This window comes from Gopherus flavomarginatus, chromosome 5, assembly GCF_025201925.1.
Source record: "Gopherus flavomarginatus isolate rGopFla2 chromosome 5, rGopFla2.mat.asm, whole genome shotgun sequence".
In the NCBI taxonomy this organism is placed as follows: Eukaryota; Metazoa; Chordata; order Testudines; family Testudinidae; genus Gopherus; species Gopherus flavomarginatus.
In genome coordinates, this window is record NC_066621.1 from 142,327,812 (window position 1) to 142,351,737 (window position 23,926).

A 23,926-nucleotide genomic window follows, 5' to 3' on the forward strand; every position below is an offset into this window, starting at 1 on the left:
ATCACCATATCTACAAACCTATTATTTATAGCTATTTAAACTCTCCACTGTTTGATAAGCTTCTATATTTTAAAGTATCAGAGGGGTAGCCGTGTTAGTCTGGATCTGTAAAAGCAGCAAAGAGTCCTGTGGCACCTTATAGACTAACAGATGTATTGGAGCATGAGCTTTCGTGGGTGAATACCCACTTCATCGGATTTTCCTTTTTCTCCTCCCAAAAGGAAAAGTCTTGTCTTTCCTAACAGCAATAAAATATAGGAATGGGCATTTTTCATTGTGGAAGTAGGAGCATTTGTAGGGTTATTCAGTAATGCAATCTCTTTGCTTCAGTGTAAAAGATTAATAAAGTATATCCTGGCCCCTGCTCTGTGGAACACACAGGGAAAGGGGAAGCAGAAATATAGGATGGCTGATTAGAGCAATTCATAGTACACCCATTTAAACTCAAAGAATAAGACTGTTCAAACAAAAACCTGCAACGTTTCTCCTGCTTTTCAAGAAACTGAACCGTTTTTGTGAATTTGCAATAAAATGTGTAATTCTTGAGAGTCCAGGTATTTGAATCTCATTGCAAATAACATGCAAGCCACAAGTACGTTGCTTGTGTGCACCACAGACTACGGATGTTGATGGAGTTTCAGAGAAGTATACACTAATATACATTTTTCTCTTTTTGGCAGCACTGGACACATCTAATGTCATGGTCAAAAAACAGGTGTTTGACCTGCTAGCTGCACTCTGCATTTACTCAGTGGACGGACATGCCCTGGCTTTGGATGCTCTGGACCATTATAAGGCAAGTGCATAGTCAGAGCACTATAGAGTGTTTTGATCTAGCTCCCTGTGGGATAGGTAGACCAGTGCGCAGTATTATTTCAGTTCTGATCCTGCAGCTGGATGCACATGGGTGCATCCCTCCAGCTGGGGGCACAGCACAGGCATAGGGATCAAGTTGCGTCATTCTGGTAAGAGTCAGGGACTGAGCTTTGTGGTAAGTACAAAAAAAAAATAAAATAGATGCCTTCCTTGTCAGCAGAAATCTGAGTGGCTGCACAATGACTCAGCTAGAGGCAGCTGGCTGGCAGCCATATAATCTTTGTGGCAGCCCTACCAGCATCAGTGGAAAACTCACAAAAATCAAAGGTACCATGCCTGTGGGTTTCACAGCCCTGGATGGCTGTACCAAGGAGCAGGAAGAAGTCTCAGGTCAAAGAGGGAACTTTTCCAATGCAAGTGATCAGTTTCCATTTACTTTCTCTGCTGACTAGATGTCTGCTCAGTGATGGAAGGAGCTGTCTCTAGCACACATTTTTCTTTCTCATGTTTAGTGAGATATGCTGATGAGGAGTTAAGATACTGACCTTGTTTTAGAATCTGTTTTTAAAAGGAAAAAAAAAGGTTCTAAACTGGAACATCTGCAATATCACTTGTGTGTTAACAGACTGTGAAGAACCAGCAGTATCGATTCAGTGTCATAATGAATGAGCTCTTCGCTACGGATAACGTGCCTTACATGATAACGCTGCTAAGTGTTATTAATGCCGTGATCCTGGGGACTGAAGAACTAAGAATCAGGACGCAACTCAGAAATGAGTTTATAGGTAAGTGCAGCAAAGCGAAGACTCAGGGATGCGGCGCCTCCTGCTGGTCATTTGGGAATTAGCTCATCCAGCACTTGGAGCGCCTCCTGGTGGCTGCTGTCTTGCCTGTCGCAGGCCCCATGTCTATCCCGCATCCCGCTGCCCTTGGGGTTCTGCCCACCGTAGTACCCCCACACGCTGGGTCCCCCTCCCAGGGGAGACCCCAATCCCCTATACCCACCTTGCCTCAGTGGCTGCTGCCAGTCATCATCTAGCCCCCTCTCACTAGGGCAAACTGCAGGCTGTATTGGCCACTCATCATTGGCAAGAGGGTTGTACCAGCTACCTCTGCCTATTCCCGGGCTGCACCTCCCAGCCCCAGTACCTGCATAAGCCTTTATCAGGGCCTCAGCCTGGGGAGTTGCCAGGTTGGAGCTCCCCAGCTCTTCTTGCCCTTCCCCAACACTATTCTGCTTCATGTATCCGATCCCCAGGCAGCTAGGTCCTTCTCCCTCCAAGGCTGGAGAGAGACTGTCACTCAGCTCCTGGCTCACAGCCCTTTTATAGGGCCAGCTGTGGCCTGATTAGGCATGGTCCCAGCTGTGGCTGCTTCCTCAGTCAGCTTAGCTTTCTCAACCGGAGCGGGGTAACTGCCCCGCTACAATAAGAAAGTTGGTTGGATCTAACTTTATCAAAGTAATGAAACTCTTGAACTCAAGCCAGTTCTGTGGTAGGTTTTCAAAATACCAGTAAGATAGTTAAATGGAAAAAAAAAGTTGTGCAAATTGCATTGTGTCATACCTGAGACACCAATAATGAGCCTAATTTACAGCCAGTGCAGTAGCCTTTGACTCTCGTTTTATATTTGATACACTTTCTTTAATCCCATTATTTCAAGCTTTGTTCTTTTTCACATAAACTTGATCTTTTCTTCTTGTAGGCTAACAGAATTCCAGCTTAATGTACCCTATATATACACTGCAACCTCTATTCCATGAGCTAGTTTAATCAACTCATGTCTGTAGCAGCCCAGTCTTTATTCAGTCCTGATCTACACTACACATTTATCTAAACATAAACTGCCTTACATTGACCTAGTTGTGGAAGTGTCTCCACTTAAATTTGGCTCGCACCGATTTAGTAACACTACCGAAGCAGCGTAGAGTCATGGTTGATGTAATTAGGTTAATGCAGTGTCAGTGTAGATAGTGTGTTGCTTACATTGACTGTGGCTTTCAGGAGCTGTCCCAAAATGCCCCATACTGACCATACAATTGATACAAATGCTCCTGGTGTGGACGCGCACCACCAACACAAAGAGCCAGGTGTGCACACACCCAAGCGATTTAATAACTGTGGGGGCTGTATGCTGATGTAAGCTAAGTCAACAGAATTTTGTAGTATAGACATGGCCTCTGTAATTCAGGGCCAAACTGAGATCTGATGCAATTTCTCTCACAGTTAATGGGAGTTGTGCTTTCTTTTGCCAGGACTCAGTTTAGCCCATACAATGTAGCACATGATTTAAGAACATACAGTAGTAGTCTGTAATTGCTTGAACATAAGGAATGTTGGGTACAATGAGACAGACATTCAAATACTCCATTTTAAGAAACTTCATGTGCAGTTGAGGATAATACACCTGTTTTTCACAACATTGTAAAATAAAGTCCTGATCCTGCAGATATTTAGCTCCAGGGTATTATACTCTTACACAAATATTTGCAAGACTGGGATCCAGGCTCTTTTTGATGAACATTTTCCTTTCCTTGTCCCAATCTTGCAAACATTTATGCATACGCTTAACTTTACTCATTCTGAGTAGTTCTGTTGAGGGCAATGAAACTTCTTGCAGTAGTAAGTAGTACTAAGCATGTGCATAAGTCTTTGCAGAACTGGGGGGCCTTAATTTTTTTTTAATTAATTTTTTGTACAGCCTTGCAATATACAATGATTAGAGGTTCCAAGAGGAGAATTTAGGCACCTTGGTAATCATAAAAAAATGCAACTTTAAATAGCAATTTAATCCTTTGCACCTGGGAAATGTTAGGTTTTATGCATATACAAATTCCTCACAGAAGTGCTTAACATCTAGTAGATTAGAATAATAGCACTTTTTATTTTCCTCTGTCAGGTCTTCAGTTGTTGGATATTTTAAACAAGCTAAGGTAAGGTTTTCTTCTTTTAAACTTTATTTTATAATGCGATTCATTTCGATACAACTATAAAAATACGTAGAGCTTATTTTAGCAATTCTTTCACTTTATACAAACGCCTATTTTTATTTTATTTCCTTTTTTAAAAAATGTTTGGCTTATCTATATTTTTCACTGCTTCCTTTCTGAGTTCTCTCCTGGTTAGAAATATAAAAACCACTGCATTTCACTGCACATTTTCCTGTGATATCTCATTTTTTCTCCCTTTATGTTAACCATGGGCCAGAACCAAAACCCAAGAATCACATCCCCTCCCCAAACTTTTGCAGTGTTCCGAATCTGAATTGAGATCTAAATTTTGTAAATAGCTCCTTTTTCTAAACCAAAACCTAAGATCCAAGCACCCCAGATTTTGGAGTGTTTGAAATCTAGATCCAGATCCAAATTCTGATGCTTGAGCCCATCTCCATGTTGTAGGGTTCTGATCCTGGAAGTATTTGTGCACATGCATAACTTTCAGCATGTGATTGTAGTCCTGTTGAAATCAAGTGAACTACTCCAGGCTTAGAGTTAAGGGCCTGATCCACATAGCACATTGATGTCAAAGTGAATCTTTCCATTGACTTCAACAGGCTTTGGATCAGGCCTGATGTGTGTTATTGGACTGGAGTTAAAGTGATCAGCACCTTTCAGGGTAAGCCCTAAGTGATGGGAGGCAGATGCATCAATGTTTTCCATGTGACAATTGGATTCTTGCTGTGGGCAGACTTTGATATATATTTGTGTTGCTGCATAGTTAATCAAAAGGATGGATTAAAAGATCAGGTCCAAAATCTGATTTCCTTTAAAAGATTTCCCCCTCCCACACACACATTCCAACTCCCCTTTTATGGCTTGTTTCTAATTTATCAACACAGTTGTGCTTTAAAACAGTGGTTTTCAACCTGTGGTCCGGGGACCCTTGGGGTCTGGAGACTATGTCTAAGATTTCCATAAATACTACAGGTTTCAGAGGAGCAGCTGTAGTAGTCTTTAGCTGCAAAAAGAACAGGAGTACTTGTGGCACCTTAGAGACTAACACATTTATTAGAGCATAAGCTTTTGTGGGCTACAGCCCACTTCATCGGATGCATGCCGTGGAAAATACAGTAGGAAGATTATATATATACACACAGAGAACATGAAAAAATGGGTGTTACCATATACACTATAAGGAGAGTGATCAGTTAAGGTGAGCTATTATCAGCAGGAGAGAAAAAGAACTGTTTGTAGTGGTAATGAAAATGGCCCATTTCCAGCAATTGACAAGGAGATGTAAGGAACTATGGGGCACAGGGGAGGGAGGGAAATAAGCATGGGTTAATAGTTTTACTTTGTGTTTGAGACCCCTGGCTTAAAGCCTCACTTACCTGGCTTTTTTGGTTTTTATTTTGGGTCAGGGGAGACGTTAAACAAAACAAGTTTTGCCTCATCCACACTGACCATAACTTTAACTGGGACAGTTTTCAAGATTGTTTTTGCAAAGCACTTGCAGACTCAATCCAAACAGATCACTGTGGATCAATGTGCTGTTGTCTTGTTGAGTGTGTAGGTCAGCTCAGCTTACAGTATCAACAGCTTCTGGTCACTGAACAGTTTGAGGGCATTTTACCATTTGATTGCTGGTTCTTGTCCCAGAAACATCCAGCTAAGGCACGTGGCTAGACGTACCTGTCTGAACAAATTGTTCATTTGCAAGGACAGTCCATGAGGAAACCATGTCAAGTTTTAAGATATATGCATAACAAATGTCAGTTATTCACACGGTTGGGATGTCTGCTCTAGTCCTTTAAAAATTAAGAGCTAAGCGGTGTTTCCATTGCCATCAGCTAACAAAGGTTGGGGGCCTGTTCTATGAGTCCTGCAGATTATGATTTCCAATTATAAAAAAAACCCTTTTTTGATCAGGGAAGGAACGTCAGTTGAAACAGCAAATAAATCATATGAATGATCCTCCTTTGTCTGGATAAATAACTAGTGTCAAGTGAAGAGAGAAGAATTAAAAAAGGGAAATGCGATGATCCTGTCAAAACTCTGAGCAGATGTTTCTTTTACCTGCTTTCAAAACACATCCGAGGTCGGATTCAGCCACACATCTCTCCCTTGAATAACACCTTGCTCTGAAAGCTGTCCCGTTAATTTCAGGGAGTTACTTGCAGAGGAAGGTACTCTGCAGCGAGGGAGAGGATGGTGGGATACTAAGAGAAAGGTCATTTCAGCCGTGAATAGTCAGGCTGGTGGGTGAAGTAGTACAAGCGACACCAACACCGAAGTTTCAACTGGAACTGGTGCTATACGCTCTCCAATTAAAGTGGATGTTGTGATATTGTAGAGACATAGAGGACGAGGACCTGTTTATCCAGTGTGAGACATTTGAGGAGTCCAAGGCCGAAGATGACGAGGAATTGTTAAAGATATGCGATGGGATTGACATGAACAATCACCAAGAGGTCTTTTCGTGTCTTTTCAATAAAGTGAGTAGGACCTACTTTGGGGATACCGTTCTGAATTGGGAATGACAGCAGCCAGCCCTGGAGACCAGAAGTGGGTGCTGCAGTGATATTTGAAAGAGAGAGAATGCAATTAATAGGAAACTGTCTTGTATTTCAGGTGAGCAGCTCTCCGGTCGCCATCCAACTGCTGTCCATTCTCCAGACCCTTTTGCATTTGGAACCTTCTCATCGCTCCAACCTGTTGTTGTGGGAATCTTTGGAAATCTTAGCGAACAGAGCCATTTTGCTTGCCAATGACAGTAAGAACAACTTGCCTGCTATTTCAGGCTTTGCCCCCCCACACTCTTCCCAACTTCCCAAAATCAAATGTACATAACTTCCATTATTGCATCCACTCAGAATTAAACAGAACCCAAGGAAAAAAGTCAATATGTAGTCTGTGCTGAAATCCTTGGGTGAAATATTGGCCCTATTGAAGTCACCGGGATCAGGATTTCATTCCTTGGCCTTGTCTACACTACAGAGCCTTTATCAATATAGCTACAGCAGCAGAGCCCCCTACTGGAAATATGGCATAAGTCAACAGAAGGAGTTCTGCCAACGTAGGCACACCACCTCCCTGAGAGACATTACCTTAGCTGCTATTACCTTAGCTTAGCTGACACAAGCTCTCTTCTATTGACTCAGTTGCATCTACCCCAGGGTTTTTGGCTGGCATAGCTATGTTGGCTAGAGGGCGTGACGTTTTTCACACTCCCAGCTGATATAGCTCCACTGGCAAAACGTTGTAGTGTAGACTAAGTCCTTGTCTCTACAAAGGAATCCCAGGGTTTATTCTGATCCAAAATCTGTTGAAGTCAATGGGAGTCTTTCTGTTGATTGCAGGAGCCTTCATTGCTGGACAGGGCAGCACTATACATACACAAAGGTGTTGTTAACATGCGAGGCCCAACTCCTGCGGTGAGCTCAGTGGGAAAAGCTTGCTGCAGCAGAGATCAGTTCCAGGGGTCTCTCTAACATAATTGATGAAACCTGTGGGATGCTCATATTGCTGCAGATCAATTGCTCAAAAGGAGATCTGGATAGTCTTTGATAACGTTTAGTTTACATTTGTTTTCCCCTCACCTTGGTTTACAGTCCAAGGGAACAGCATTGAAGAAGTCCTGGAGAGACTGTTATCCATAAAGAAGTGCCCAAACCAACGAAACTTAGAGCAAAAACGATCAGCTGAGAGAATGAGCCAAAGCACTCAGACTGACACAGATTTCGGGGAGTCCCTGAATGCAGCTCAGAGCTCTACTACAACAGCCTTCCCTCCAGCGACAGCAGCACCTTCACCGGGGCCACCAGGAGCCACAGAGAATGTCTCACCCTCCCAGCTAGCAGTCTGCTCCACTTCACCAGGGCAGTGCATATCCCTGCCTAGTGCTGCTCCTCCTCCTCCCCCACCACCACTGCCCGGCATGGCAGCTGTGTCAGCTCCTCGTCCCCCACCACCACTGCCTGGCATGGCCACTGTGCCAGCTCCTCGTCCCCCACCACCACTGCCTGGCATGACTCCGCCTCCTCCCCCACTGCCCGGCCTGGGAGGTGTGCCTCCGCCTCCTCCCCCACTGCCCGGCCTGGGAGGTGTGCCTCCGCCTCCTCCCCCACTGCCCGGCCTGGGAGGTGTGCCTCCGCCTCCTCCCCCACTGCCCCGTATGGGAGGTGTGCCTCCGCCGCCTCCCCCACTGCCCGGTATGGGAGGTGTGCCTCCGCCTCCTCCCCCACTGCCCGGCCTGGGAGGTGTGCCTCCTCCTCCTCCCCCATTGCCCGGCCTGGGAGGTGTGCCTCCGCCTCCTCCCCCACTGCCCGGCCTGGGAGGTGTGCCTCCGCCTCCTCCCCCACTGCCCGGCCTGGGAGGTGTGCCTCCGCCTCCTCCCCCACTGCCCGGCCTGGGAGGTGTGCCTCCGCCTCCTCCCCCATTGCCCGGCCTGGTAGGTGTGCCACCCCCTCCCCTTCCAGAAGGCAATGTGGAGGAAGTAGTGGTTGCCCACGTTGACTATGCTTTGGGCTATGCCAGGCCTTTCCCCAGGAAGGTGAAGACTCCAACCCTGAGAATGAAGAAACTCAACTGGCAGAAACTGCCCTCCAATGTGGTGCGAGGTAGGTGTATCTAATGCTGCACTCAGTCATTGTTTTTGTAGCTCCTGTAGAGAGATGCACATACACATAGCTGCCTCCAGTGTGTCCTATGCCATCTGTTTCTGTGACAGATTTATGTTACCAATCTGCCTGGGACTTCAGGCGATCAGGCTGAGACCGCAGGATCTTTAGGGGAGGAGATGAAGGAGCACACCAAGTGACTAGTTTTAAAGCTTTATTAATCAAATAACAGCTGTGAGTGCTGGATACACCCCACGTCACTCAGCAGAAGAATGAAAGAGTTAGTGCCCAAGCCCTAACCCACTTTGATACTCTCACACACAACACAAGGCTGGCCAAGCCTGGATGTAACATAAGAAAAGGGGGAAGGGTACATGAGAGTTCTGTCCTGTGCGCAGGCCATCTAGGGTCCACTGTTGATCTCCGACTTGCTTCAGCTCTCGGGAGGGTTTTAATCCCTGGGTTCTTCTAGGGGCGTTTTTGTCCAGGGATCCTCATCTCCCATGCTCTCTGTACCAGTCCAAAACGGCCTTCTGCAGCTCCCTTAGGTTCCCCAAAACAAACCAGCTTCAGGGTCATGAGACTGTTGTTCTTCCACTCACTGGCCTTCACAATTTTTCTCGTTTTGCAACCCCATTCAGGTTTGTCTGGTTCAGCTCTACTTTCTCACAAGCTTTTGGCTGTTTAATAGCAGGGAACTTGTTTGGGTGCATTGGGCTTGAGCGGCAGTTTCGTTCCTTATCTTCGAGACTAGCTGAATCATCGAGTTACCTGTTCCTTTCCCCCTTCCTCCCCCTTCAGCCTCTTGCAACCTGCAAAGGAATCTTTCATTCCATACTCACACCTTCAACCCTTCCCAGAATCCTTTCCCATGCATATATAAGTGTTAGGAATATACAGCACTGGTGCTTACCCAGGGGACCCTTTGGAGGGGGTCAGGTTTTACTGTGACATTTCCACTGGATTTTATTGGGTTAGCAGCTGGGCGAATAGTGTTTTCCTTGTATCTCCCTTCCCCTCCCCTCTCCCAAACAGCCTGAGGTGCCCTAGCACTGAGTGTTCCCGTTGGCTTCATTGGCTTTTGGCTCCAGTCCAGAGGTGCTGAGAGCCATTGAACCAAACTGTAAACCCTGTATATGATGGAAGCCACTTCAAGTCAGGGGGTGCTGCAGCACCCCTAGTTCCAGCATCTATGGTCCAGGCTTCAGAACTAGTTACCTCACAGTGTCTATTGCTGCACATTTAGTAATTCATTGCGATCATAGCCAGAAAATGAGACTAGAGAAAAAGTGGCCAGACTGTGGCCGGTGTCTGTGCCTGCGTGCGAGGAGATGGGCTGGGTGCTAGCCACAGAGCCATGCCTTCCTCCTCTGCCCACCCACAGTCACGCTAACCCAGTTAACTGCGCAGCAGAACACCATCTGTATCCTTTAAGGAACACAGCTGCGGCTGTGCTACCCCTCCAAGCCTGTAGCTCCTGAAGGCATCTTCCCCTCATCACAGTGCTTTGGTGTAAAGTCACAATTTAGCTCCCAAACAAATGAAGCTTCCCCTTCCAGCATGTAGCAGAATTCTCTCTAGTATAACTAACACTGTGGATAGCTTCACCTACCGGGGGCCCCAAGAGGTATTTAGAGGGTTCCTAATGGTGGCATTACTGACTTTCAGGAGCCTTTACGTATTCTAGGCAGAGATGATAACATAACCGGCGCTCGGCGTCCCATGCCACATCTGTGACCTTGCAATATGTAGCCGATCAGCTAGAGCAAACAGAAGTTAGTCAATCCCATTTAGCTCGGCTGCTGCCTTCAGCTCGGCTAAATCACTGGCGGCTGTAGATTCCCTTGTTTAATCCAGCTTCAAACCTTTGGGATCCTGCGGGAGCTGCCACTTTTAAATAATTAACAGAGGTCCAGGGCTAATCTGCCTCCTTTCTTATTTATTGCATTCATCTTTCTCAAGGTATCCCTTTTAGTAAATAGGGTTGCCAATTTCAGTTGGACATATTCCTGGGGGTTTCATCCCATGACTTAATCTTTAATTAACGGTTAATCTTTAATTCATGGACACTCCAGGACAGTCCTGGAGGGTTGGCAACATAAGTAGTGAGGGACATTCTCTTGATGTGAGTTTTCAGATACCTCTAAAAAGCTCTTAATACCTCATCTCTTTCAGAAAGTCGCTCCATGTGGGCATCAGTGAGCAGCGGCAGCGATGAAACTATAGAGCCTGATTACATGAGTATTGAGCAGCTTTTTTGTTTTCCGCAAACAAAGCCCAAAGAGAAAGCGGCTACCCCAGTGAAAGTGGAACCAAAGGAGGTAATGGGCTATTTCTCATCATCTGAAGATTACAGTGAAAGGCCACTGCACATGGCTTATCTAACAAAAATTATTATTTCTTAAACAGATCACATTCTTAGACTCCAAGAAGAGTCTCAATCTGAACATATTTTTGAAGCAATTTAAATGGTAAGCTATGAACTGTTTTCACAATTGTTGAATAAAGCAGCAGTTTGGCAAGTGAAATGAGCATGGCATTTGTAGCAGACAGTTCTGTAAGGGGCTGAAAAATCCATATGACTCCCAAGACCACGGTTAATCCCTTAGCCAAATGACCATCCTTCTTCCTAGGACATCCAGGGCCTGGCCATACAAATAATTACAAACGAGTAATTTTATTCACAGCACCAGAGTCAGTGGGACTATTCACTGTTTAAATTATTTGCAGGATCACAGCCTAAATGTTTCTAGTGAGAGACAGTACAATAAAGATTGTATTTGAGATTTAAAATGAAAGGATGACACAGGACAGTATACTTCCCACAATTCAAACACATTCTGAATGCTAAGACATAGAGCGAGTGAATGACCATCGAAGGAGTGACTATAAAATGACATGCCTAAATACAAACAAGGAAGACAGCTAGTTCAATCTCATCTATTTATAATTTTTCTAGGATACAACATTACATATCTCTATTCATGTCCACAGTTACTGATTTTAAAGCATCTCGCTTATGTTCCATGGTGGTAAAAGTAATGGAAGGTAAACACAAGAAGGGAATATAGTAATTTTATTTGAGACAGTGGCCACTTACTCCTATGTTATCAGTCCCTCTTGTGTTCAGTTTATTATAGCTATCTACTGAAGAGAAATTTTTAAATTTTTTAAAATGTATTTATCTTCACAACACTCCAGCAGGGAAGTACAGTGCTATTTATACCCCATTTTACAGAGGGAAACTGAGGCACAGCGAGAAACGGGCCAGATTTTTAGGTGCCTAAAGACATAAACAGGTACCTGATGTGTAACCTTTGGTTTTTGTGTTCCCAATTAGTAGTGTAAAGATAATAAATAAAACCAAACTGAATTCTGTAAGGTTTGCGCCTCAGGGCAATTGTAGATAGTGTAATTCAGTGGAGGCCTGTGAATGACCTGAGTGATAACATTTAAAACTTGTTAAAATAAACTGGTTGGTTAAAGCAAACAAGTCTTGCAGTATAACCACGCACTGCACTAATACTCACAGTCTAAGGTGGAATGATTCCTCCCGGGGTGATCAGTACCGGATGGGAAGAATGGCCATATCCTTTTCTCTAATGGTACCTCGAGAATGGATGAGTGCGCCTCATCTAAAACCAGCATGCTGCCCTTTTTATAATTCTGAGTACCAGGTTACTGCGCTAATCCATGGAACAGCCTTGCTGTCAGTAAGGCCTAATTATGCACCACTCACTAGCGTTTGTAAGGCATAATCAATAGCATATGGTCAAAGGGAGCTGGCCAGTGTTGTTGTTCTGTTGCTGCTTCTAATTATGTGCCTGTTCTCTGCAGCTCAAATGAAGAGGTAGTTGACATGATTGAAAAAGGGGACAGGACCAAGTTTGATGTAGAGGTTCTGAAGCAGTTACTGAAGCTGCTACCTGAAAAGCATGAGGTTAGATGGAAAGATTCTTTTAATTCAGTTCACGAAGGCTGTAGATATGATGCAATTCTGGGGTCTTGACTCTTGTGTTTTCTTGTTAGATAGAAAACCTGAAAGCCTTCAAGGAAGAAAAAGCCAAGTTAGCAAGTGCAGATCAATTTTATCTTCTCCTCCTCAGGGTTCCCAGGTAAGGCAGATCATTAGCAACTTCATGCCGATCTTTTGCTTGCATATTATTTTCCATAACAGCAAGCTTCTCTTTTTGATCCGATTGTAGCGCTCTGTAGTCGTTTCAAAGGATACTGAAAGTACTCTAAATTAGAGCATGACTCTGCAGAACATTCTGAATACCAAGACGTTTGCTGCAATTAGGGAAAATCAGCTTTAAAGAGTCTCTCTCTTTTATTGTTATAACACTAGAGAAAGGCCTTCTCAAAAAAAAATTCCTTTTAATGGATTTGTTGCGTTAAAACTAAGCCTTTCTTAAAATGCTTTTAGTATACTCCATAGTTGTTTTGTTTGTTTGTTTATTTGTAGTCATATTATAACGTTGCACTTATGTATTTATTTGCATTTCACATGCCTCTTCCATCAGAGACTCTCAAAGTGCTTTACAAATATTAATCATCCTCACCCTTGTAAGGTAGGGGAGTAGTCTCTGTGTCAGAGAGGAGCAGACACACTGGTACAGTTAAATGTAAGTTATGCATCGCTGGGCCAACCTGGCCATTTACTGAAGCTTAGTAAGACTGCTGTACTGAAGGAAGGGATAGCACCAATGCCCTTCTGGGTTTGCTGCCAGAGGAAAGAATCGTAAGGCAATCGGAATCCCTGCCAGCACACTGTGATGACAGAAAGTGATGGACATACCCTTCCACAGTTAGCACCACCTCTTTTTCAGGCTGAGGGGGCTGTCTGTGGCCCTGTAGAATGTGACTGCTCCAGCACAATCTCTCCTACTGAGATGGGAGAAGCTGGCATAGGCCCTGGGCCCGCTGGTTAAGTAACTTGCCCAAAGTCACATAGGAAGGCTTTTGGAGTGTTGGGAATAGAATCCAGTTCTCCCAATAGCCACGTAGCCGTCCTCCCTCTCCACTGAGATCAGCGTGTCCTCTACAGCAGGAGCCACTATCTCCGTTCTGCCACTTATGGCCTGCCATTGAGAAAGAACATCCCCAAGCCACAGACAGAGCTGTGCAGTATCAATGTGACGCAGACATGGTAGCTGGTCACAAGCCTGGATATGGTTTTTGGCAGAGGTTAGAGTGTGATGGTTTGGGGAATGGGAAGGGGGGGACTCTGCTGGGAGGATCAGGAATCTGTTAAGCATAACTGTATGTTTGTGCCTGCTCCCTCTCTTAGCTACCAGCTGCGGATTGAGTGTATGCTGTCATGTGAAGAGACCACCGTCATGCTAGATATGCTACAGCCAAAAGCAGAAGCGATCAGGAAAGCCTGTGAAGGTAAATGGGACAGCGTCACCCCTCAGCGTGTTATGTTCAGAGCCATGTGAGGCCTCATTTCAGCTTGTGGGCATATATCTGTCTTACCCGGGAATTTAAAGAAGAAGTGGCCTTTTGTTGTCTCCATCTCATACATATGCAAATCTGCAACTAGCCAGAATATTGCACCCCCATCCTACCAGACACAGACCTGGCCAGGATGGCCCATGCATTCATGGCCACCAAGTTTAAATTATTGCAACTCATAACTAGGAATAGAGCCACAAGCCTTGAAAAACCTCCAACAGGTACAAAGCTCAGCAGCCTGTCTGCTTAACACCATTGGCTACTATAAACGCACCACCCTACTTCTCCACTCTCTGCCCTGGCTCACCAATGAGCACGGAGTGTAGTTCAAGCTGTCTTTCCTGATGTTCAGAGCCCTGCCATGGAGCTGGCACTGGGTACCAGAGAGAGGACACTTCACCCTCTGTGACCCCCAGGATACAGTCCATTTGAACGACGACTTTGTCAACCAGTCAGAGGTTTGTTGGTGCAAGTGACACAGGTTTCAGAGAAGCAGGTTTTAGGTTACAGAACTCACTCTTGCAGGAGTAAAGAATGACCACGTTTAGAAGTTAATGCTAAACAAATTCTTCAACTGAGCTTTCCCTCAATAAATTCCTCACACACAATCCCGCCTCACCCCACAAAAAATCACACTCCCAAAGCCCCCTATAAACTAATCAAAACTCTTTGTCCTACAGACTGAGTAGGATGAGAAAGTTTGTTATGTTTGCTTTTCTAAATAGGAAGTACTCAGATACAGCAGCGATGTAGGCCACTATGGATATACCTTGGTAGATCATGTGGTACCCTCACCATAAGTTATGCTTCCTGTTTTGGAGTGCGTGAAGTTGTTTAAGGAGCGCAGGGCTGATATGAAAAGAACAGAATGGGAAATGCTTCTGGAAAAAAGGCAGCAGGGGAGAAGGGAAGGAATAAAATGTTCTGAGCGATTCTTATTCAAAATCTCCTCCTAGTGTAAATAAAGTCACTAGCGCCACTTCTAGGGCACTTTCCAGGGTTTGAATTTGTACTTGCAGATTTTATTTTTTGGCAACAGGAAAAAATACAGAGTATAAATTAATTTTCTGTTATCCTGATCCAAAGCCCACTGAAGTCAGGAGAAAAACTCCCATTGCCTTCAATGGACTTGGAATCATGTTCCATCTCCGCTATTGAGAGTAACGTACCCAGAAAGTCTGACTCCATCATGCTGTGCCATAGTTTTGACCAGCTGGAATTATAAGGGGGTGCTGGGATTTGTGTGAAATGCTCAGAAAGGCTTCGACCATGCAGCCTGCCTCTGGATGTTCCTGATGCTGCCTCCAGCGCCCCTTCTGTTGGTGCTACAGAGCTTACTGTTGGGAGATAAGCGAGGACACACGTTGTATCCTTCACATCCTGATAAGCAGCCTCCTGGTCTCTCCAGCCACTAGAGAACAATAGGACTAGCAGGTAGAGATACACTGGCTAGGATATAATTGCAAGGATTGCTCAAAACTGTTTTCACTGTGCACTGGGGCAGGCTCTAAGGCCAAGATCCTCAAAGCTGTTTAGGCTCCTAACATCCGCTGATTTCAATGAAAGTGAGGAACCTAAACACCTTTCAGGATCCAGGCCTCAGTGCTTTTTTAAGACAAAAATGCTGGAGCCTGATTCTCTGACTTACACCAATGTAAATCTGGAGTAATTCTATTCAAGTCAATGGAGTTACAGCAGTGTGACACTAGTGTAAATGGAGAGAAACAGTCGCTATATATTTTCCTAATAAAGACGAAAGAACTTTAAAATGTCCAGCAAATCAACCAAACCTTTTACTCAGCCCAACCAATGAAGCTAGACGGGTCTGATTAAAGTCTGTTTCCTGTTAGTCTTCTTCCACATGAGACAGCATGCAGCAGCGTTTGGGTTACAAATACAGTAGAACCTGAGAGTTATGGACACCTCGGGAACGGAGGTCTGTAACTCTAAGATGGTGGTAACTCTGAACAAAGTGCAGTTCGAGCTCCAGATCCAGCAGCTGACACTCCAGGCCAGGCTCTGGCAGCAGCTGAGCTCCCTCCTACTCTGCTGTCTCTTGCTGCCTTGGGCTGGCAGCCTCAGCCTCTTCACCTCTTAGCTGGAAGTGGCTGCCCCGCATGTGGGGATGGGGACAGGCTGCCGAGATGTGCCTGCCTTTAAGATGCAAATGCTATACTGTGCCTGTATTGCTTTTTGGGGAGGGAGGAGAAGTGTCTCTGCTGCTGCCTGATTGGTTACTTCTAGTTTCACGTGGTATCTTGCTTGTAGTCCGTAACTCTGGTGTTTGAGGTTCTTTGAGGTTCTAGTGTATGGAAATCCTGCCTTGGTACAATGGAAATTCTGATCCAGTTTGGGAAACATTCAGTTTTGAAGCTGACCCTTATGTAAAGGATACCTTTATTTTTCAGATCTTCTAACGACCCATCGCCTGCCAGTTTTTTGTCAACTGATTCTCAAAGTTGGAAACTTTCTTAACTATGTAAGAAATCTTTTTTTGTTATTGTTTTTAAGAGATAATTACATTTTATGGATCGAAAGAACTTTTTTTCCTCTCTTTTGCATGTATAGGTTATAAATACAGAATAAGTATTTGAGTTTGACATGAGTTATTCTTGCCTCTTCTTTCTGTCTTTCAGGGAAGTCACACTGGAGATGCCGATGGCTTTAAAATTAGCACTTTACTCAAACTAACTGAAACCAAAGCAAACCAAACCCGTATTACTCTGCTCCACCATATTCTGGAGGTACTACTGCAATTTCCTTTGGGAATTTTGGTTGGACATGAACTATTTTTCCAGCCATACCATTGGTTGATGTTATGTGCTTATGTTCATATGCTCCTCACTTGTTTGTGTAACCCACACACCCCCTGGTGTGGTGCTCTGTCCCATCTATTGGCACCGAGACCACTTAGAGTAGTGGTTCTCAAACTTTTGTATTGGTGACCCCTTTCACACAGCAAGCCTCTGAGTGCGACTCCCCTTATAAATTAAAAACACTTTTTTATATATGTAACACAATTATAAATGCTGGAGGCAAAGCAGGGCTTGGGGTGGAGGTTGACAGCTTACTAGCCCCCATGTAATAACCTCGTGACTCCCTGAGGGGACCCGACCCCCAGTTTGAGAACCCCTGACTTAGAGAGAGGTTAATAAGGCTGTTCTACAGCCTTAGCTAAGAGCCATATGGCTTTTAGCTCATGCAGTAGAGGCTCATGCGTTTACCTCCAGAGATCCCAGTTTTGATCCCGCCCACTGACATCCGAGGTCTGTCGGTGTTATATTTGCATAGTACTGGAGAGATAGCTTGATTTGCTTGGGCTCATAGTACTTGGGCTGCAGGTGCTACCTAGCTTTAAAAGAAATCTAAACAACGAGTTGAGAAAGCAAAGAATCTCATCCAAGTCCTAGTCATCTTCCACCTGGATTTCTGTAAGTTCCTCCTCTCTTGCTTCTTTGACGCGCATCTTACCCCACTCCAACTCATACAAAATGCAGCTGCCAGAAACATATTCCTGGCCTGTAGCTCCACTGAAGTCACCTCCAATGTTAGCGTGCTCCACTGGCTCTCTCTTCTCTACCAGATCACATTCAAGCTTCTTGCCCAAGCTTCAAGATCTTTCATAGCTTTCTCACTTCTGCTTAGCTACCCTTATATTTATTTTTTGTATTACCAAAGTGGCTAGGATGCCTAGTCATGGATCCATCGTGCTAGGTGCTGTACAAACAAAGAACCAAAAAAACAGTCCCTGCCACCCAGAGCTTACCATTTCTCCCTCTCCTCTGCCAGTGATGCCAGTCTTATTGTCCTGTTCATTAGCTCTTCCCTCGCCAATCCTGTGCATTCAAACCTTTTTGGGGGGTCTCACTTTTACCGTGACACCTTAAAAAAAATTAGCCGACTCCAGATTGCTAAGCTGAGGTGCTCAGACACTGTGGCAAAGATGGTTGTTGTGACAAAGTTCCTCCTCTACCTTGGTGGGTCCTGTGCTTATTGGCGGATTTGCTCACCTCAGTGATCTTCCCCTCTTGTGGAACCCACAGTCTGGGTCAACTCCTCCTGTGTCTGATCAGCAGTTGGGAGGTTTGGGGGGAACCCAGGCCCACCCTCTACTCCGGGTTCCAGCCCAGGGCCCTGTGGATCGCAGCTGTCTATAGTGCCTCCTGTAACAGCTGCATGACAGCTACAACTCCCTGGGCCACTTCCCCATGGCCTCCTCCAAACACCTTCTTTATCCTCACCACAGGACCTTCCTCCTGGTGTCTGATATCGCTTGTATTCCTCAATCTTCCAGCAGTACGCTCTCACTCACTCTCAGCTCCTTGCACCTCTTGCTCCCAGCTCCTCACACCCGAATCTCACTGACTAACTTGGAGGCTTTTAACTAGTTCCAGCCAGCCCTTGGTTGGCTTCAGGTGGCCCAATCAATGTAGCTATCTCCACTGCCTTCTAGAAAGATCTTAATTGGCCCCAAGTGTCTTGATTAACCTGGAGCAACTGCCATTTGGTTACCACGGTACTAGGGATTCGGTTAGCCTGGGGCTAACATACTTGTTCCTTACTACTTTATTGTAGCCATCTGGCCTTGCCCCATCACATTGTATAAGTAAGTAGATAGATAGGCAAGCAGGCAGATAAACTAGGACACAGATGTTCTTAATGCATACACAGGCCCATAAGAATTGCCAGACTGGATCAGACTAACGGTCCTTTTAGTCCAATATCCTGCCTCCAGCAGCAGCCTGGATCCTGCACTTCAGAGGAAGGTCAAAGAAACCGCACAGCAGGAGATTCTGGGATAATCTATCTACTGGGAAAGTTCCTTTATAACCACCCATCAGTTAGAGATCGCTCTCCACCCTGAGGCATGAAGGTTCATAGCCCTTTCAATACGCTTGTATATTTTTTCTTAATCCGTACTCTTATAATTCTGGATAGTCTTTGCAACCATAGAGAAAGCCAGTCCCCTTCTGAATCCTGCTAAACAAACAGTGGGGAGAGGGGTGGGAATTAAACATTGCGTACGCCAGTCATTCCCTCTGTTTGTAACCCTTCCCCTCCGCCTCCCCTCCCCCCACTATGCACCCACTGCGTGCGAAAAATAAATACAAAAATAACAAACGTTTCTGTTTCAGGAAGTAGAGAAAAGTCACACAGACCTCCTACAGCTTCCCAAGGACCTTGAATGTGTCTCAAAGGCAGCCGGGTAGGATTGAGAACCTGTTACTTTAAATTCAAAAAAGGAGAACCACCCAGATTCAAGAAATTAAGACATAAGTGGCTGTTCTCATAATCCATTCATTAACCGGATAGAGACTCAACTAGTTTTAACCAAAGGATTTCCTTTTGCAAATTCTGGAGCTGTTTTAAAATGCAAATTGGCTATATGCATGGTTCAGCAATAAGTAAGCCAGTAAGTAGGGTCGGAAATTGTGCTGCATTCAATTAATTCTGCTTTGCAGGCATTCACAGAAATGGTATGGAGTTCAAGGAGGCTCTATCTTTTTAATCCTAGCTACCTATAAGCAGTGCTGAAGTACCTGTCACTGCTGTATTCAGGGACAATAGCCTAGCAGCTTCAGAAGAGCCCTGAATCTGTAGATTAGTCTCTCTAATGTGTTAGTGAAGCCAAACAATTAAAGTCGGTATATATCCATTTCCAAATATATAATACACAAGATTCCAGTTAGACCTGGCCTTCTCTTCATAAGTGCTGCTGGGGGATGTTCTCCTCATGGGGCTGGCAAAGAGCTGGCTTGTTAACACAGGTGTTTGTGTTGCTTGAAGGTTTTGGGAGGACTGTTTGGATTTTTCATCTCTCTTACACTAGTGACCATTTTTTTCTTGAGAACAAAACATTAAGCACAACAAGATACATGTGGACAAATGTCTCCTGAGAATTTGCACATCCAGATAATTTTGAGCAAATATGAGCATGATCCATTCTAGCTGGTGATGCTCTGTACTATCGGGGAATTTGAAAAGCCCACCCTAAAGTGTTTAAGTGACTTAGGAGCACAGCCCCATTGAAACACAAACACCATTGAAAGTGAATGGAGTTGTGCTCCTAAGTCACTGAGGCACTTTGAAAAGCCCATTCTAAATTCATGAATTATTTGCATTACAGTAGTACCTAAGGGCCTCAACTAAGAGCAGGGCCCCATCATGCTAGGTGATTGATGGGCCAGTCAGACAGAGGCAATGAGATAAGTGAAGTGATTTGTCCCAGGCACAGCAGATCAGTGGCAGAGCTAGGAATGGAACTCATATCTCCCAATGCAGTCCAGTGCCCTAGCCACTAGGCCGTGTTGCCTTGCGGTGCTACCTCAGATTACACAGGCATAGTTCTGTGCTTAATACCATAGAGTCACTGGGAAACAGAAAAGGGGGAGTGGAGTGGGAAATCATTGCAGTTTTTCCTCTCTTCTAGCTAGCCCAGCCCTCCAAGAAGAGAACTGTTTTTAATCTCCTGCGGCTTTGTGTTCATTTTCAGAATTAATCTTGACATCATACGCGCGGAATCCAGTTCCAATTTAAAGAAGCTGCTGGAACTTGAACGAAAGGTTTTGTCCTCGAAAGATGACGTGAAATCCCAGTATGAGACGCCCATCCAGGTCAGTGAAAGGAGTGCCCTCACTTGAGGAGAGGAGAGCCAAGACTCTGCAAAGGCAGCATGTTCAGGGGGGAGTGAAGAGTGGAAACATTTGTCCCGTCATCGCCTCTCCTATTTGAAAATGAATGTGGATGCCACACAACTTTTTGTGTTCATTTGCCATGACCAGCAGGTACTGACCAAAAAGGCAGAGAGCAGGGATAAGGGAGAACCCAAGCCATCTTTGCACTTCTTCTCCTAACTGCTCCAGGAGTTCCTGGGCCACCCCAAGGATCTGGGCCTTGGAACTCTTGTTACATTGTCATTCTAACTATTTTTCCATTAATCTTTCCTTGCAATGTCTTGCACAGTGCTTTGTAACTTGGCCTAAATGCATTTCAGGACAGCATAAATGCATCAAAGAAGTTGGAGGAGGAGTTTGAAATCATTGAAAGGAAGAAGGGGGAACTTGCAAATTACCTCTGTGAAGATGCAAACAAGTTATCATTAGAAGATATATTTAGCACCATGAAAATCTTCAGGGATCTCTTCATTAGGGCACTAAAGGTTTGCATTTGTGAATATTATGTAGTAGGATCCAGGTGATAGAACACATGCATCAGTTCAGACAGTATATAGGACCTGGTTTTCCCTTTTCTGAGCTCCATTTGGTGCAGAGGGTGAGGGCAGGGCCATCAAGGAGCTCATTATGACCCTCTGATTCAGCATTGGCCCAGCCCTGACTTTAATTAGAGCAACCAAGTGGCTGCTCTAACTTCTCCAAAGGCATAAGGTCCATGATGGACCATATGCCAATGGAGAATTGGCGTAACAAAGCTCTGCTCCGCCATACCCTCATCCAACCCCACCATGCCCCTTGCCGTATTCCATCCATCTCTTAGCATGTCCCCAAGCCAGGTGGGCAGGACTGCAAGAAGTGTTCATCACTGGCCATCTCTAGCTGGAATCTATCCACTTTGCACCATCTGATCACACTGAAGGATATGAACCTGAGGGTCAGATTCCTGAGCTAGGGCCTTCCTCTGCTAAAGTCCATGGGATTTTTGCCACTGACATTACTGGGTTCTGAGTGTGATACTGAAACAGCTAGCTTGGGGATTTGACTGAGATCTGCAGGAGCTTTCAGATTGCAATGTGCACTAATGAAGGAACCCCTTTGCCAAGTGAGGATGGAGCTCAGTGAGCTTTGCACTAGCAACTGGGAGCTGCTAGGCCAGAAGCTGACATTAACCCAGAGTTTGAGTGATAGACCCAGGACACTTTCTCTTCCAGGATAAGTTTGTAGAAAAGTTGTGGATTTATAGTGGGTCAGAAACCGATGGCTGAGTCCAGCCCAAGCAACCAGGTTTGGCTCAAAGAGGGTTTTGTAGCAGCTGGGGAAGGGTTTCAGGGTCCATTGCAGCCAGTGCGGGGAGATTCCTCATCCTGCTGTCCATCCCCAGTATATGGGGAGTCTGGACAATGGACCCAGTTGCTGCCCATTCCCATGCCACACTGTGGGATGGGGATGGAGCCCCAGCCAAGCACACTCACTTCTTTTCACCCCTCAGTGGGGGAGCACACGGCTCCCAGCTGCCTGTTGGATCTCTCTGGGAGGGAGGAGCCAGGATTTCCCCCTTGTTTTGCAACAAGCTGTGAATAGACTGAACCATCTTCCCTTTAGGTGGCTTTGCTACCAGATATTTAACCAAACATCCCCTGTGACTCTTCTCTGGCTCCAGGAGAACAAGGACCGGAAGGAACAAGCTGCAAAGGCAGAAAAAAGGAAGAAACAGTTGGAAGTGGAAGAGGCTAAGAGACAAAAGGGAGACAATGGGAAGATCAGTGAGTATTCGAAAGGGTTTCTTTACAAGGAGATGTACATACCTCACCCACCTTGTCTCTCTGTGGATTGTAATATCTTTTATTGGACCAACTTCTGTTGGGGAGAGAGATGAGCTTTTGAGCTTACACAGACCTCTTCTTGAGGTCTGTCTCGCTAATATCCTGGCTTAACACTGCATACAATCCATAGTCAGTTAATATCCATGGCTACAACAACACTGCATACAATCCATAGTCAGCTATGTGAGGACTGATAGAAGCTCCCAACTCTTCCTGCCTTAATGTTCCAATAATAATCATTCAGCGTAGATTTCTGAGTGTTCTATGGCTGAAGGCTTTTGGGTGCCATAAAGAGGCCCCTTACCACCATGCAGCAGACAGCAGCAAAGGGGAGAAACAAGATTATCCCTCCCTCACCTTCAATAAAATTCAGGATACAGAATAGGAGCCATGTAAAGGCCTTGGCCTGCAGGGTGCCACAGGTGTACTTTGGCATAGGGCAAAGGGGAGAGAATACTAGAGGTGCCGACCCTGGTTGGCCAGGGCTCTGGGCCAGGTTCTTCGCTGCCCTTCACCATCCATAGTCATTTACACTGGTTCAGTGGGTGTACAATGGTACCAGATCAGAGTGACAGAGTTTGACACCCACTTTGCACTGGAACAGGTGATTACACAAGGGGCAGGGCAATGGAAAATTAGGCCCTCTCTCCCCAGTCCATACCCTGGGTGGTAATCCCACCACTTTCAACTATCACTGTCCATGCCCCAGGAGTGCAGCGTTAGCCATTTCCCCATTTTTGTTTAACCACTAGTTAAGAAAGGGGCCGTGAAGCAGGAGGAGGTGTGTGTTATTGATGCCCTGCTGGCCGACATAAGGAAAGGTTTCCAGTTGCGGAAAACGGCTAAGAACAAGAATGAGCCGAACACTGCTCCTAAAGCCTCACCTGCCGAAACGCTGAAGGAGAGAGAGCCTGGTAAGACTAAAGACCAACCATACCTGCAACCATTAACCTCCAGCCTGCTGCAAATATTGTAGCAAAACAAATACATAAGTAACCCACACACCTTCTGGGTATAGTGTTATGTCCCGTCTAGTGGCACCAAGACCACTTAGAGAGATAAAATGAGTCTGCTCTGCTCCTTAGCTAACAGTCAGCCGGCTTTTAGCTCATGCAGTAGAGGCTCATGCACTTAGCTCCAGATGCCCCAGGTTCAGTCCCATCTGCCGACAATCGGGGTCTGTCGGCGTTACACATACAGGAACTTCTCTTCTTTGAATTGTTGCATTTGATCAATAGACAAGGGGGATCATTTTCAAAAAAGCGTGCGAGTGACTAAGTCCCATTTTCCAAGGGACTTGGGCACTTCTGGAAATGTTACCCAGAGATGCTTATTTTCTAAATTTGCAGCGTGAGCTTCCTTTCAGCTTTTGAGGCGGTAGCCTCCATTCCCAGATGCAAACCAGCCAACGATCTTGTTGCAGGGCATCGCCTGGCCTGCCACAGGAGATAACTTGCAAATTGCAGCCTTCCTGCAATCCCTTTAAAAAGCAGGGTCAGGCTGGGTTGGTACTTGGACGGGAGAAACCCAGAAGGGGGGCAGTTCTGAAGGCCTGTCTCAGGCAGAGCTATTTACTGCAATGAGGCTTGGACAGCAGGA

General features: G+C 45.4%; 1 protein-coding gene across 19 annotated transcripts in view; it reads left to right on the plus strand.

Moving 5' to 3' along the window:
* INF2 (inverted formin 2) overlaps positions 1-23,926 on the plus strand; it is a 74,815-nt gene that overhangs the window by 39,479 nt on the left and 11,410 nt on the right. For 2 of the 19 annotated variants that reach the window (XM_050954093.1, XM_050954092.1), the window contains exons 3-23: positions 681-796; positions 1,442-1,601; positions 3,715-3,748; positions 6,108-6,249; positions 6,386-6,527; positions 7,366-7,896; positions 7,975-8,013; positions 8,053-8,169; positions 8,209-8,373; positions 10,549-10,694; positions 10,783-10,844; positions 12,211-12,313; positions 12,403-12,488; positions 13,664-13,764; positions 16,239-16,309; positions 16,467-16,574; positions 18,966-19,036; positions 20,324-20,444; positions 20,825-20,989; positions 22,165-22,267; positions 23,080-23,241. In XM_050954093.1, the coding sequence (XP_050810050.1) occupies positions 681-796; positions 1,442-1,601; positions 3,715-3,748; positions 6,108-6,249; positions 6,386-6,527; positions 7,366-7,896; positions 7,975-8,013; positions 8,053-8,169; positions 8,209-8,373; positions 10,549-10,694; positions 10,783-10,844; positions 12,211-12,313; positions 12,403-12,488; positions 13,664-13,764; positions 16,239-16,309; positions 16,467-16,574; positions 18,966-19,036; positions 20,324-20,444; positions 20,825-20,989; positions 22,165-22,267; positions 23,080-23,241 (2,745 nt within the window). Of the gene's footprint in view, positions 1-680; positions 797-1,441; positions 1,602-3,714; positions 3,753-6,107; positions 6,250-6,385; positions 6,528-7,365; positions 8,374-10,548; positions 10,695-10,782; positions 10,845-12,210; positions 12,314-12,402; positions 12,489-13,663; positions 13,765-16,238; positions 16,310-16,466; positions 16,575-18,965; positions 19,037-20,323; positions 20,445-20,824; positions 20,990-22,164; positions 22,268-23,079; positions 23,242-23,926 lie in introns of those variants that run through there. The other 17 variants (XM_050954095.1, XM_050954100.1, XM_050954098.1 and 14 more) reach the window with 17 other exon arrangements.